Source organism: Denticeps clupeoides, chromosome 4 (assembly GCF_900700375.1).
Source record: "Denticeps clupeoides chromosome 4, fDenClu1.1, whole genome shotgun sequence".
In the NCBI taxonomy this organism is placed as follows: Eukaryota; Metazoa; Chordata; class Actinopteri; order Clupeiformes; family Denticipitidae; genus Denticeps; species Denticeps clupeoides.
Window position 1 is genome coordinate 2,318,733 of NC_041710.1, and position 17,303 is coordinate 2,336,035.

Consider the following 17,303-nt stretch of genomic DNA (forward strand, 5'->3'; position numbering starts at 1 on the left):
CGCCGCCGGTTCAGCCCCGACCCCGTGACCCGCCACGCGAATCAGCCAATCCCGTCACAGGAAATCACACGTTCCCCGAAGATAACGAGATTTGAAGGGTTTATCGTCTCGTGTCCTGGTCCGCGGGCGCGGCCCGTTTCAGGTGCAGGACGACCCCTGGGGGTCAACGAGGTGTCACACGAGGGCCAGCGGGCGTGGAGGCGGGACTCCGGGACGTTGATTGCTGCGGAATTATCTCCTCTGCGAGGCTGGAGGTCGTTGCCGCGTTCTCGCCGTTCTCGGGCCGGAGAGCTTTTGACTTGATGAGAGATTATGGACGTCGGTCTCGCCTCTGGCGGGACCGTCTGTCCTCGTCCCCGGCGGCATCAGCAGCCGCATCACATGCCGGCAGAAGCAAGAAACTCATTAACGTCACAACCGATCTAACCGCGCGCATACATAATCGGCGTATAGAAACGGCTCTGTACAAGGAGATACTCCCGGGCGTGTCCCGTGTAAAATGAAGTGATTGTCACTTGTGATACACAGCAGCACAGCACACGGTGCGCACAGTGAAATTTGTCCTCTGCATTTAACCGTCACCCTTGGTGACCGTGGGCACCATGACAGGCGCCCGGGGAGCAGCGTGTGGGGACGGTGCTTTGATCAGTGCCACCTCGGCGGATCATGAGGGGTTTATATAGTCCAGAATGGGGGCGTGGCGGCTGTCAATCATGCCTACCGGCCCCTCCCCTTTTTAGATCTTCTGGCTGGGCCAGAGTTCCATTTGTCGTAAATTTCTGTAATTTGAACAAGGTGACGTGCAGCAGATGCGTTTTCTTCATGAACAGCAGTGACACTTGATTTAAATGAGGCTGTGAGGAGCGCGGAGAAGGAACGTCTTGCGCCAGGATGGTTTTCCCATCATCTACCCGGAGTGATGCGGGTTCAGCCAAGCGGCGTGGCGGTTCGAGCCGCCTCAGCGCCCGCAGGCCGGGGCTGTAGGCCTCGTACGCGTCCGTCATGCGTCCGTCAGCATGACTCCGGCAATTAGAGCGGCTCTGTAACGGGATGAGGCGAGGTAACGCGCGCTCGCCACCTCGCCGTAAATCCCACCGAGGACGTAAATCTCGTGTGGCGTGGCGGCGGGGCGGTCACATGGCGCCTGTTTAATTAGCGCTCGGACGACGTCGTGTCTGCACTCGCTCTCTAATTACCTGACAGGCCTGACGGGGAGGGACACGCCCCCGCCATCCTACTCTACCGTCACCCATACTGGGACCGGGAAACATTTCACCGGACTCTCCCGGATTTGGCAGGAATTTGGTTTGATTCACCATCCTGCTGGGTTCTTTGGTGCTGATTTAAGATGAGGCAGATGTGACACACACACACACACACACACATACACACACATACATATACACTCACACACACACACACACACACACACACACACATACACACACACACATATACACTCACACACACACACACACAAATCAGAATCACATACATATCTCACATTCACGTAACTCACACATACACACATATATCTCACATACACGTAACACACACACACACACACACACATATACACTCACATATACACACACACATATCAGTTTCACATACATATCTCACATACACGTAACACACACACACACACACATATACACTCACATATACACACACATATCAGTTTCACATACATATCTCACATACACGTACCTCACACATACACACATATATCTCACATACACGTAACACACACACACACACACACACACATATACACTCACATATACACACACACATATCAGTTTCACATACATATCTCACATACACGTAACACACACACACATATACACTCACATATACACACACATATCAGTTTCACATACATATCTCACATACACGTAACACACACACACACATGTACACTCACATATACACACACACACATATCAGAATCACATACATATCTCACATACACTTAACACACACTCACATATACACACACATATCAGTTTCACATACATATCTCACATTCACGTAACTCACACATACACACATATATCTCACATACACGTAACACACACACACACATGTACACTCACATATACACACACACACATATCAGTTTCAAATACATATCTCACATACACGTAACACACACACACACATATACACTCACATATACACACACATATCAGTTTCACATACATATCTCACATACACGTAACACACACACACACATATACACTCACATATACACACACACATATCAGAATCACATACATATCTCACATACACGTACCTCACACATACACACATATATCTCACATACACGTAACACACACACACACACACACACATATACACTCACATATACACACACACATATCAGTTTCACATACATATCTCACATACACGTAACACACACACACATATACACTCACATATACACACACATATCAGTTTCACATACATATCTCACATACACGTAACACACACACACACATGTACACTCACATATACACACACACACATATCAGAATCACATACATATCTCACATACACTTAACACACACTCACATATACACACACATATCAGTTTCACATACATATCTCACATTCACGTAACTCACACATACACACATATATCTCACATACACGTAACACACACACACACATGTACACTCACATATACACACACATATCAGTTTCACATACATATCTCACATACACGTAACACACACACACACATATACACTCACATATACACACACACATATCAGAATCACATACATATCTCACATACACGTAACACACACACACACATATATACACTCACATACACACACACATATCTCACATACACGTACATACACACACACATATACACTCACATATACACACACACACATATCAGAATCACATACATATCTCACATACACGTAACACACACACACATATACACTCACATATACACACACACATCTCACATACACGTAACATACACATATATACACTCACATACACACACACACATCTCACATACACATAACACACACATATACACTTTTATCTTTTTATGAAAATGTCCCTCCCTCTCGCTCTCTCTCTTTATCTGTCTTTTGTCTCACTCGCTGGAGTACTGTCACTCTCTCTCTGTCCCTGCGGGGGTGGGCAGATGTGGACGGCCATCCCTCATGTGGCCGCCTGTCACCCCCCGTGCCCCGTGGCCACCGCAGGTAATGGGTCTGATGTGAGTTCCTATCCTTCACTTTGTTTCAGAAATAATTTTCTACTGCACCTGGCCCACGGCGCGGTGCCACTAATAAAAATGAATCACGCCGCTAACCGCACACACACACACACACACTCATATATATACACACTCATACACACACACATGCTCATACACACACACTCATATATACACACGCTCATACACACACACACGGATATACACACACACACACGCATATACACACACACACACACAGTCATATATACACACGCCCACACACAAACACACATGCTCATGTATACACACACACACTCATACACACACACACACACACACACACACACACACACACACATGCTCATATATGAACCGTACAGCCGCTTACCAGGTTCATGTATGAATCAGGGAAGACTTTGACGGTTGGTGTTAACATTTATTTAAAAGTTTTTGGTTCAGTTTTCAACTTTAATTTCTTGTCTGCTACGCTGTGGAAGGCCTCGAAGTTCAGACGAAGCTGCACCAGTTTAAAACGTCTCCGCCCCTCCTCCCGGTGTGGGAAGCTGCTGGCCGCCCCTCGCTGGGAGGTTTGTTTGAATGTCGGCCCCCCTCGCCGCCCTTCTCCGCTCTGCGTCCTGTTTGATGTCTTCGTGTGGCGGCTCGGGGGTTTTCCTGTGTGTGTGTGTGTGTGTGTGTGTGTGTGTGCATGAGAGAGAAAGTCAATTCCCACCTCAGTCACTCGCTTTCCCTCTTTCTCGTGCTAATTCGATTGGTCGCTCTCCATCAGCTGTTGCCTCCCGCCCCGCCCACCCATTCTCTGGGCCGTAAAGCTGGTGTTTGCCTCCGTCCTTCAGGCCTGACTAATTATCTCCCGTTTGTTCCCCTTTATTGGGACGCGCTCATGTGTCCTGGACTCCGTGGGCCGGCCTCGGAGAATCATTCTGCCATTTGCCTCTTAATTAGGTCGAGGTCACTCCGCCACTTCCTCCCAGGCGCGCCCCTTCGCTCCGATTTGTAGGCGTTCCGGTTATTCCACCGCAACGAGCGAGAGTGACGAAGGCAGCGGAAAATGCCCGTAAACCGAGTTGAGGAGTCGAGAGCGTCCCCCAGCAACCCCGGCGGTCTGGACAAGTATGTGCCGTGGTGTGTGTGTGGAAGAGGACCATCGGCTCCCCCGCGGAGAGACTCTCCGCTCCCCGCTCCCATGCCGTCCGGCCCTTTTGACATGCTAAACCCTCTGATTTTATTTTTCTTCTTCCCGCGGAGAGGAAGTGTCTTCTCAAGGCTCTCGGCTTTCTCCCCCGAAAAGTCCGCCCCCCCCCTTCCCGAACCCCGAAACCTCCCTCCCCGCGCCTCTGTTTGGACTGGGTCTCCATTTCAAACGGAGCGTTCCCCTTCCTCCTGCCTCTTTCATGTGGCGCCCGCCGCAGATGGGACAGATTGTTTGTTTTTTTCCTCTCTTCTTCCTCCTCCTCCTCCTCCTCCTCCTCCTCCTCTCCTTTCGAGGAAGCACTTGACCTGGAGCGACGCGGCCGAGGTCCCTCGCAGGTTGGGGACAGTCAGGACGCTCTCCGACACCCTCGCTAATGGCTCTCGGGCCTCCCGTTTTTTGTTTGGCTTTGGCACCCACTTTCCGCCTCATTTAGCTTCTGTCAGGGCCACGCCTCCCTCGCCCCCATTCAGGACGGGACCCCGAGCCTGGAAAAATCCTTTCTTCCCTAATCCAGTTCCCAGCGGAGCTCAGGCCCGTTCGACATTAATCTAGAGACGATCCGGCCGCGGCACCTCAACAGGAGATCCTCCCTGAAGACCACCGCAGAGATGCTCTACACCAAACAAAGCTGCTCATTAGTTATTAAAGTGAATTACTGTGTTGCGATGGATGTCATGGTCATTATGGGTCATTATTTTAAATGGTTTCACTTCAAATAATTAGGGTTTTTCACCAAATCCGCATACAGGCTCAGAATAACATCTGACAGAACGTTGTACCTCCACAAGATGCTTCTGACTACGTTGGAAGGACCTGGCTTTTCAGCGTAGTCCACGCATTTTTCTCTTGCTTTGTCCGAACCACGGCTGGTGTTTAGCAGAGCCTGGTGCTCCTACTCGGGATCATGTTGTGGTGGTCAGGCTTCTGGATCGTCCATGTGACCATCTTGAGATTTTCCGTTGAGTTTGAAGGTGACTGTTTTGGAGTAGGGGCTCTCGGTCCATAAATTGTAGAAGTTTACACTGAGGTTCCTGCAGTGGTGGAAGCGTCAGAAGGTTGCCGGTTCGAATCCTGAGCCGCCAAGGCGCCACTGAGCAAAGCACCGTCCCCACACACTGCTCCCCGGGCGCCTGTCATGGCGCCCACTGCTCACTCAGGGTGATGGGTTAAATGCAGAGGACAAATTTCACTGTGTGCACCATGTGCTGTGCTTCTGTGTAGCACAAGTGACAATGACTTCACTTTCAGTCGAGGGTGAATATTTGGCTCTTCTTCCAGACCCTGGACACCTCCAAGTAACTTGATTGAACTGATGATCTTGGACTCTTGGTGAGACCTTGTCCCATCGTGGAGAAGAATAACTGTTGTTTGGAGTTGAAACCGACGCCGTCCGTGGTGTGTCGTGAGAAGATGGTGTGTTTTTTTCCTCCTCCACCCTCCCGCCGCTGCTTTCAGTCCCCGTGGCAGGTGATGTATTAGTCTGGCCCCATTAGCTGCCCTGCCAGATCGCTGGCCGTCACCGTCACCGTGATGAGGACAAGTGGCAGCGTTTAGTCGGCCATTGTGCGCCTTGGCTGCGGCGCAGTAATTAACATTTGACGCTCAGGAAATGTGACATTTGGGCTCGTTTGCCTGGTTCCTTTCTTTTCATCACATTTTCGCCGTGTTCTTCCCGCTCGGACGTGTTTATTTCAGCTGCTTTTATCGTCGTCTCCTCTCGGCGGCGGCGGCGGCGATAGTGAGGTCCGCGCCGGCATAGAGCCTCGCGTCCCCAGGGGCTTCCTGTCATCGGACACAGTGGAGCCTCTCTCCCGCTATCGGGCCCGGCGCCGTCTCACTGTCACTCACCCCGCGGCCCAAACAACGGCTCCTTTCTGCTCCCCTTATCACGCAGCCGCAGAGGTCACGGGGTCGGCGCTGCACTGAGCATGCTCCCGCCCGCGCATCGATTCCGGCCTGACACCTTATTTTGTGCGGCGCGCAAGATGGGGACGAGCAGATACTCCTGCAGGAAGCAGGTTGACTCCCATTCTCCCCTTTTCTCCCCTCCTTTCAACTTCATTCAGCGCCTTCGATCTGGCAAACTGCCCGCCGCCCCGCCGCCTCCCAGGGGATTGTGGGCCTGCGGCGGGGGGGGATCTCCAGTCTGGACTGACAGTCTTGACAGTGGCGATAAAAAACATGCTCCCCTGCTGTATTGTCCGTTGCAGACATGCTGTTCACAATGTGTAACCTTTAGATAGCCGGTGAGGCTTTAACCCTGCGGCGGATGCTAACCGCTAATTCAGCCTGAGCTGGCGTGGAGTAGGAATTACCCGGAAACGTCTCCACAGCCACACCGAATGACCCCTGACAGGAGTAGCAGACCAGTGTTCACCGCTACGGTTTAAACAAACACGAAAGTCCTCTGAATGGCGTGAGGAAACTGTAAATCACTGTAAATCACTGTATTTAATTTATGGTTACATGAGGTGATGCCATGCAGCGTCTGTTCCTAACATCTGCCATGCTTAGTTCTTGAGCAACCTGAAGTTGAAATCATAGACCACTAACTGTCCTACAAGAGATGAAATGTGGTACATAGTGTTTCAGTCTGCTGGTTCTGGGTGGATGTGTAGGAAGTTATTTGAGTTGGTGGAGGGTTGGAATGGTGAGTGGATAGATGTATGGATGGGTAGGTGAGGGGATGGTGATTTAGAGGTGAGTAGTTGGGTAGGATGGGTGTTTAGGTAGGTTAGTAGATGATGGATGGGTGGATGATTGGTAAAGTATGTGATGGTTAGGTAGGCTAATGGATGGATGGTAGATGAAACTCATTGAGTGAACTGTATGAACGTGCGTTGACTGGGTGAGTTGGTGGATGATTGGTAAGTGATGGTTAGGTAGGTTGGTAGATGGATGGATTGTAGATGAAACCCATTGAGTGAACTGTATGAACGTGAGTTGATGGATGATTGGTAAGTGATGGTTAGGTAGGTTAGTAGATGGATGGATGGTAGATGAAACTCATTGAGTGAACTGTATGAACGTGCGTTGACTGGGTGAGTTGGTGGATGATTGGTAAGTGATGGTTAGGTAGGTTAGTAGATGTATGGATGGGTGGATGATTGGTAAAGTATGTGATGGTTAGGTAGGTTGGTAGATTGATGGATGGTAGATGAATCCCATTGAGTGAACTGTATGAACGTGAGTTGATGGATGATTGGTAAGTGATGGTTAGGTAGGTTGGTAGATGAACGTGCGTCTCTGACTGTGACACCAACGTGTTTTTCAGGGAGGAGAAGGAGCGCTGGATCAGGGCCAAGTATGAACAGAAGCTCTTCCTGGTCGGGCTGCCGCCGTCCGACGTCCCCCTGGGGCAGCAGCTGCTTCGCGCCGTGGTAGAGGACGATCTGAGGATGGTGGTGCTTCTACTGGCCCACGGCTGTAAGGAGGAGGTGAACGAGACATACGGGGACGGAGATGGACGCACCGCCCTCCACCTGTCCTGCGCCATGGCCAATGTGGTCATCACACAGCTACTCATCTGGGTAAGGGGTCATCCGAGAATAAAGTCTATCATTTCTGTTTTTTATATGACTTCTATGGTTTTAGATGAGTTGGGGCTCCTCAAACCTTTCATAATGTATCTGAGCGTCGTCTGAAGGTTGTGTTAGTAATTATGGGAGATACAGTATACGGTTTGGACAGTTCTGATTGGCTACTTCTGTATCTGAACAGCTCATTCTGATAACGCTCCATGTATTTATTGGATTTTGGCTTTCTGTGGCTGCTTGATTGATCTGCAGATTTGGGATTATGAAGATGATTACATTTCATCTCTGTGTTTTTTTCTCACTCTGTCTCTGTAGTATGGCGTGGACGTGCAGAGTCGTGACGCCCGCGGTCAGACACCGCTGTCGTACGCCCGGCGGGCGGGCAGCCAGGAGTGTGCCGACATCCTTCTCCAGCACGGCTGCCCCAACGAGAGCCCAGTGTCGGTGGCCACGCCCACCTCCACGCGCCGCAACCCCAACGCCAACAACAACAACGGCCAGGGCGAGCTCAACCGTAGCGTTAGCATCATGTAGATCCTGTATGGCTCCACCCACCTCCGACTGCTCCTCAACCCTGTGCTGCCCAGCACTATCCTGTCCATTAAATGTCCCCGAGCAGGCCAGACTAATCATGTGACATTTACTTTCCAGTCTCATCCCAGTATCGTGTACACACACACACACACACACACACACGACTCGTGAAGAAGAGGAGGCCACAGATATAAAAATCCTGACCAATCACTGTTGTCCATGAACCCTGACCTGACAGTCTACAGCGGGACACGTCGGCCTTATTAATCAATGTCATGTGGCTCTGATCCTCCTAAAGTTCTGAATGGTCACTAGCTTGTCTGGGGTGGAATGTGCTCGGGTCGCTGGTTTTTGCGTTTCCTTGCTTGCAGTTTAACTCATTTAGATGAAAGTGCACAGGAACTGGAGGTCTCCTCCTCGCCTCCTGAAGATCCTCTTCAGCGCCCAGCGGCTGGAGGGCGTGATTAGTGGAGTCTTCATCTCCACTCTGAATGGATCTAATGACCATGTGACCTCGGCGCCCCCGGTCCGCTCCGCTCCGGGTGATCTGCAGGAGGACGAGGGACACTCAACGCGCTGGCTGATCCCACCGGAGCCAAGATAGACGCAGAACTAGTTGAGAGTCAGGATTTTTGTTGTCGTTGTTGTTGTCGAGTTGTTGAGCTTCTCCGTCACTTCTTGACTGTGAAACCGGAGGAAATGTTTTTATCCATAAAATATTATGGATAAGAGTACGTCCGTAACGCTGCGTACAGACACCTTCGTGGTCCTCCATCTCCTGCTTCCTTGGCTCTGGTGGCATTTTACATGTCCAGCCGTGGATGGTGGGTTGGAACGGCGTGGGGGGCTTGTGGGGGTTCTGTGCTCAGGCCAGGTTAGGTACTTGTGTATAATGATGTACATTTGACATATTTATAATGCAGGATGTAAATATTGTTTATTGTTTTACTTTCTTTTTGTTTACTTTTTTTTTTTTTTTTTTTTATTTCCATTTGATTTTAGCTGAGCTGTCCGCGGTGTTCTATTCCCCGGCGAGAAACGGAATGGAATTGAGAGACTGAATGCTTGTGTGACACCCTGACCTGTTCAAACTCCAATAAAAGAATTTACACCACGCCTTTAACCCCGTTTCCGCCTGAGTTCGTGTCCTGCACTCTCATCTTCGGGGGCGAAAGAAGAGTCGAGCGAAACGCTGCTGATTATTAGACAGTTCGTGGGGCCTGGAACTCCTGGCTGGATATGAAATTCAGCTTGTGGGTCCCGTTCGTCCATGTCACGTTATTTATGATTTACGGATGTGGTTACTTGCTGGTTACCTGTATGTTGCATTTGAGGAGTTACCCGCCCGGTGTGTAATTGTTTCACCCAGAAGATGAACTCTAATGATGTTTTTATGAACAAAGTTTAAAAGCATGATTGACAGGTATCATTCTGGACTATATAAAACCCGTCCTGTCAATTCGGGACACGCCCAGGTGTAGCACAGCGTCCCATGTCCTCCGATTCCCTCCGTACTCTACACTCCAAATACCCCTTGTACACAGGAGGCGTCACAAATGTGACGTCACCAACAGATTATCAGCGCTTTAAATCGAGAGTCCTGATGGGGGAACTGGTGACCGTGACATCAGCAGGAAGGCGTGGCCTACAGAGTTCCAAAAACCACCTTCACTCATTATGGAGGGTTTAAAATGTCCTGCCTGCAAAACACACACCGTCCAGTCATGTGGAGATCTGTCCTCACTCGGTTCGAGTCTCACTGGCTGCCTGGGGGTGAAGTTAAAGGTGCTGAAATGGAGAGAAAGTTAACCCCCCCACACACACACACACACACACACACACACACTAATCTACAGACCCCGTCTTCCATCCCCATCTGTGAAAATACACCAACTACACCACACTGACCGAGGCAGGTTTAATACACACACACACACACACACCAACTACACTACACTTAACGAGGCAGGTTTAATACAGACACACACACACACACACACCAACTACACCGCACTGACCGAGGCAGGTTTAATACACACACACACACCAACTACACCACACTGAACAAGGCAGGTTTAATACACACACACACACACACCAACTACACCACACTGAACAAGGCAGGTTTAATACACACACACACACCAACTACACCACACTGAACAAGGCAGGTTTAATACACACACACACACCAACTACACCACACTGAACAAGGCAGGTTTAATACACACACACATACACACCAACTACACCACACTGACCGAGGCAGGTTTAACACACACACACATACACACACACACCAACTACACTACACTGACCGAGGCAGGTTTAATACAGACACACACACACACACACACACCAACTACACCGCACTGAACGAGGCAGGTTTAATACACACACACACACACACCAACTACACCACACTGACCGAGGCAGGTTTAATACACACACACACACACACACCAACTACACCACACTGACCGAGGCAGGTTTAATACACACACACACACACACAGACACCAACTACACCACACTGAACGAGGCAGGTTTTATACACACACACACACACACACACACACCAACTACACCACACTGAACGAGGCAGGTTTAATACACACACACACACACACACCAACTACACCACACTGACCGAGGCAGGTTTAATACACACACACACACACACCAACTACACCACACTGACCGAGGCAGGTTTAATACACACACACACACACACCAACTACACCACACTGAACAAGGCAGGTTTGATACACACACACATACACACCAACTACACCACACTGAACAAGGCAGGTTTAATACACACACACACACACACACACACACACACACACACACACACACACCAACTACACCACACTGAACAAGGCAGGTTTAATACACACACACACACCAACTACACCACACTGAACAAGGCAGGTTTAATACACACACACACACACACACACACACCAACTACACCACACTGAACAAGGCAGGTTTAATACACACACACACCAACTACACCACACTGAACAAGGCAGGTTTGATACACACACACACACACACCAACTACACCACACTGAACAAGGCAGGTTTAATACACACACACACACACACACACACACACACACACACCAACTACACCACACTGAACAAGGCAGGTTTAATACACACACACACACCAACTACACCACACTGAACAAGGCAGGGTTAATACACACACACACACACACACACACACCAACTACACTACACTGACTGAGGCAGGTTTAATACACACACATACACACCAACTACACCACACTGACCGAGGCAGGTTAAATACACACACACACACACCAACTACACCACACTGACCGAGGCAGGTTTAATACACACACACAAACACACACACCAACTACACCACACTGACCGAGGCAGGTTTAATACACACACACACACACACCAACTACACCACACTGAACAAGGCAGGTTTAATACACACACACACAAACACACACACCAACTACACCACACTGACCGAGGCAGGTTAACATATTAATGAGTGATTAGTAAGTTGAATGTGGTATCGGTGCTGATGAGATGCTTCATGGCAGCAGCTCGGCATGAAGAGTCTGGACTCTAATAAGGGACCGTGGACCAGGACGGGAGACCAAACTTCCATGTCATGAAAGGACTTTTACTCTACTGCGTCTCAATTCGGCCGTCCAGAACGGGGCGCAGCGTGGCTTCTCACCCCGAAACCCCTTTTCCATGCGGCCACCAGGATTCAGACATCAGAAGGTGGAAATGAGGTGATGGAGGAATCAGTAACGAGAAGTAAAGTGGTGAAACGCCTCCGTCCTGGTGGAGGTCAGTAAATCATCTCCAGCAGCAGGGTCCTTCTCCACCCTCACCTGTCTCCTTCTCTATTATTCTCCACCTAATCGCCCACTCCTGTTCCGTCCCGTTCTCATCGCTCCACCTCTCTTGTTCTCTCTCTCTCTCTCTCTCCCTCCCCGTGTTAATTTGCCTCAGAATGCATTAGCTGTAATGAAAGCTGAGGGCCGAGGGTTTCCTCCTGGGGCCCATTAATCACGGGCCCTCAGACAGGCAACCTTGATTACAAGTGGCAAGAAATTCATTAGAGCCGAGCCTCTGACAACTTTTATCTCCGCCGCTGGATCTGACTCATTAGGCAGCCAAATTAAAGCTGTGATGGCCCTGATGAGATCCAGCGCTTGTTTATCTTGTGCGATTTGATGCATCTGGCCATACATCACGGCCGCGGCGTCCAGCGGACCCTCCCACCGAGCGCCCAAATAACCAGCCGAGGCGACTGCTCCACTTTTTTTAATCGAACAGATCAGAAGTCATTAAACAACATTTTTTACACCACGACTATTACACTAATCCCACTCCACCCTTCTGCTCCGACGCCGCCGGCCTCGCTTGTTTGCTGGGTTTATTGATTATGAATATTATTGGGCTGTTTGGCTGTAGTTCAGCCACCACCTGCAGGCCTGGAGGAGCGCTGCTGACTGGCGTTGATTGACAGCTGGACGGTGGCACCACGACCTGCAGCGCCAACATCAGGTTAATTCTAAATTCCAGAACGTGGAAGGAAGGAAGGAAGCAGCAGCAGCAGCAGCAGCAGCACATTCCAGTTCTGCCCTCCGGTTCCGTCAGGGAACCTTTCAACGCGGCGCTCCGGCTCCAGAAATGCGGTTCTGAATAAACTCTTCCGCCGGCATCCGATGAATGTTGCTTTAGGTCCTTGGAGGATCCGGCGTTGACCCCCCTGGCGCCCCGCTTTTAAAGAGGATCTGCAGTGGGGGGTTCCGCTTACAGTACACAGAACCTGCTAGAACTGCAGCATGATTTATAATGTGAGCTAAATGTTGGGGCTCCATCTCTAGAAAAAGAAAAGAACAAAATTCCAACAGAGGAGCAAAAATTCCGAAGAATTCTGGCCAATATGCCTTTATTCTGTAGGGACTTTTCTATTTGGTTCTGTTTTTTTTTTCTAGATTTTTATATATATATATGTATTTATGCCTACTGATTGATGATTGATTTGAACTTTTTAAATTATATTCTCTATACTATTTATTTTTGCTGCTCTTATCTTGAACTGTGCACTTGTACGTCACAATGTAAATTTAATAAAAGATCATCTTATTTTATTACATCTTATCCGTTCGTTTACATTAAAATATTATGACTGGGAGAGCTGTATCATAACACGCAATATTTCTGATTTTATATAAATGATTTTGTTCGTTTTATCAACTTTTTTCCGCAATGAAACATACGTGTAGTTATTTGATATTTTAATCTGAATCTTTATTACCGTTTGTGTTATTATTATTATCATTAATATTATTCTTATTATTATTATTTTCCCGCGCAGGTCCCGTCACGTGACCCGCGTCGAGGTTCAATCATCAATCATCGATCCGAACCGATCACATATCAGTTTAATTCAGTTCACACAGACCGACCTGCTGAATCCCTTCTTGTTTGACGCATCCTCAGAAATTAAAATATTATTCTTAATTAGAGCCTTTTATCATTCGTATCATTTGTTGGTTTAAAAACGAGCGGAAATGGCAGCTATTCTAATATTTATATGTACTTGTTTTATTCGATTCGATTCGCTCCTTTTCTTTTCTTTAAACGTGTGAAGCGCAATGAATTGACAATAATCCCGCTGTTCTAATTTGGAAATGAAAGTAAAGAGAAGAGAGTGGAGATTTTCACGCTTTTATTTCTGAAACGGCTCCGAGTCGCGTTAAGAGCTGGAGCGCATAGAAAACGACACATGCAGGGACGGAACAGCCACTTATAAATATTCTTCATATTTACACCAATGTACAGGGACAATAAATAGGCGGGACCGGCCGGGCCGGAGTCTCTGCGCTCAGGGTCTGCTGCCCTGCTCGATCTGCTGGTGCTGGCTCCGCACCGCGAAGCGGTTGACGTGCACGGGGATGGGCACCACGATTTTGGGGTTCCTCACGGGTTCCCCCGAGCGGTTGTTCACGTTCCCCGCCTTGATCCGTTTCCACTTGGCCCGGCGGTTCTGGAACCAGATCTTGACCTGGACCTCGCTGAGTTTGAGCGCATGCGCGATCTGGGAGCGCTCGGTGAGGGACAGGTACTTCTTGCAGTGGAACTCCTTCTCCAGCTCCAGCAGCTGCTCGCTGGTGAACGCCGTCCTGCGGCGGCGGCTCTTCCCCGCCGGGCCGCCCGGCGCCAGCGCGTCCTGCGCCGCGCCCTTCGGCGGCTTCTTCTGGCCGGGCGAGTCGGAGAAGCTCTCGGCCTCGCTGTCCGCCGAGCTGTTGTCCTCCTCCCGGTCGCTGCAGGCGCGGAGCTCCGGCTTCTCGTCGTCCGAGCTGCAGAGTCGCGTCTCGGCTGCGGCGGCGAGAGCAGAGCAACTTTTCAAAACTTTCACTCCCGCCACCAAACCCACGGAGCGAGACGCGGCCGCCGCCTGCTCACCTGCCAGGCTCGGGAAGCCCTCGGAGAACTTGTCCTCGGACGCCGGGCTCTCCTGGCGCTCCTGCGGCGGGTAGAAGGTGTCGGGCGGCTCGGAGAAGCTGGGCAGCGCGGTGGTGAGCGCCACCATGGACGGGACGCCCTGGCCCAGGCCGGCGCAGAACGTGTTGGTCAGGCGGCCGGCGAACGACGCCAGCGGCGCCAGCGGCGGGATGCCGGAGGGCAGCGGCGAGTGGGCGAGGGCCTGCGGGATCATCAGCGGCCGGTAGGGCATGAACATCGGGTAGCCGGTGTAGAGGAGGTGGCCGGGCCGCGGCTGCGGGCTGCCGATCAGCGAGTCGATAGAGAACGGCGTCCCCTGCCCGCCGGGTCGCTGCATCCTGGAGGTTAAAATCCGGCCGGAGCTCCCACGCACCCACACACACACACGCACCCACTCACACACACCACACGCTCCGACGCGGCGCGACCGACGCGACGCGAAGACGCGCTTTTCTTTTTAGCCCCGTCCCCTCACTCCTTATTTGTCACACGGTGACACACAAACACGCGGAGGGAGAGAGAGAGAGAGAGAGAGAGAGAGACTGTCCCACCTCCCTCCTTCACACACACACACACACTCTCTCTCACACACAAACACACATAATATATACACTCTCTCTCTCTCTCACACACACACACTTCATACACACAGAGAGAGAGAGAGAGAGAGAGACTGTCCCACCTCCCTCCTTCACACACACACACACACTCTCTCACACACAAACACATAATATATACACTCTCTCTCTCACACACACACACTTCATACACACAGAGAGAGAGAGAGAGACTGTCCCACCTCCCTCCTTCACACACACACACACACTCTCTCTCACACACAAACACACATAATATATACACTCTCTCTCTCTCTCTCACACACACACTTCATACACACAGAGAGAGAGAGAGAGAGAGTAGAGAAGAGGACTGTCCCCACCTCCCTCCTGCACACCACCACACACACTCTCTCCACACACAAACCACACGTAAGATGATTACCTCTCTCTCTCTCTCTCTCACACACACACACTTCATACACACAGAGAGAGAGAGAGAGAGAGAGAGAGACTGTCCCACCTCCCTCCTTCACACACACACACACTCTCTCTCACACACAAACACACATAATATATACACACTCTCTCTCACACACACACACTTCATACACACAAACACAGAGAGAGAGAGAGACTGTCCCACTTTCCTCCTTCACACACACTCTCTCTCACACACAAACACACTTAAAATATACACACTCCCTCTCACACACACACACTTCATACACACAAACAGAGAGAGAGAGAGAGAGACTGTCCCACCTCCCTCCTTCACACACACACACACTCTCTCTCACACACAAACACACACACATTATGCACACAAACACAGAGAGACTGTCCCACCTCCCTCCTACACACACACACACACACACACACACACAGAGAGAGACTGTCCCACCTCCCTCCTTCACACACACACATACACACATTGTATACACACACACACACAGCACTTATCATCTCCAACACTAGAGGATAGAAGGGGGTGTCGCCCTCGGGACTCATCCATCTTCCTCAAATTACGCTTCATTTCCTCCTTCACTCCGACTTCTTTACTTTCTCCCCACCGCGGCCCCGTAATCGGCGGCCACACCAACCCAATCAGCCTTTATTAATTCTGATTGATGATTGGTAATGAGCGGGGGGGGGGGAGACAGCGGCTCTTTGTTGCCTTTTGGTCCGGCGGAGTCAGGAGGGAGGAGAGCAGATGGTTTTACCTTCTTCTCAGAGAAAGAAACTCCTTTCTGCTCTTCTGGGGACAAAACAATGAATTTGGCCGCCGAGAAGAGCTACAAATCCCCGGAGAGAAATGTTCTGGGCCAAATTAGATCTGAATGGAGGTGAACAATGGCGGCCAGATAAATATTACTGTAATAATGACCCGGAATCAGATATTAATCGACAAGTCAGATTAATTAGGCCGCACATTTTCTTCTTCCCCTGCGCCGCGTCGGTGGTGCGACGGGAAAAAAAACCCTCTTCTGTCTTCTCCGCGCTTTCTCCAAGTGTTCATTTAATCGGAGATCATTTCACCGTTTAAATGCCAATTGGTACAGATGATGTTGATGATGATGATGATTGGCCCCTATTGAAGCCCGGGGGCCCGGGTCCTCCACTGGCCGCCTGATTGCATGAAGACATAAACACGTCCCCTCCGCCGCTGATTACCAGTGGAGGACCAGGAGATGCTAATTATTCTTCTA

The 17,303-nt window shown here is 50.0% G+C and overlaps 2 protein-coding genes across 3 annotated transcripts in view; one reads left to right on the top strand and one right to left on the bottom strand.

The window, feature by feature from the left end:
* Positions 1 to 9,444, top strand: part of LOC114789326 (arf-GAP with GTPase, ANK repeat and PH domain-containing protein 3-like) — an 86,406-nt gene extending 76,962 nt beyond the window's left edge. The window contains exons 17-18 of one of the 2 annotated variants that reach the window (XM_028978626.1): positions 7,720 to 7,975; positions 8,297 to 9,439. In XM_028978626.1, the coding sequence (XP_028834459.1) occupies positions 7,720 to 7,975; positions 8,297 to 8,515 (475 nt within the window). In that variant the 3' untranslated portion in view covers positions 8,516 to 9,439. Of the gene's footprint in view, positions 1 to 7,719; positions 7,976 to 8,296 lie in introns of both variants that reach the window. The other variant, XM_028978625.1, reaches the window with a different exon arrangement.
* Positions 9,445 to 14,251: 4,807 nt separating this feature from the next.
* gbx1 (gastrulation brain homeobox 1) lies at positions 14,252 to 15,421 on the bottom strand. Its single transcript, XM_028978094.1, has 2 exons — positions 14,999 to 15,421; positions 14,252 to 14,911 (listed from the first exon to the last, which is right to left on the bottom strand). The coding sequence occupies exons 1-2, from the start codon at positions 15,372 to 15,374 to the stop codon at positions 14,418 to 14,420; spliced, it is 870 nt and encodes a 289-aa protein (XP_028833927.1). The 5' UTR covers positions 15,375 to 15,421; the 3' UTR covers positions 14,252 to 14,417.
* Between the last annotated feature and the right edge of the window lie 1,882 nt (positions 15,422 to 17,303).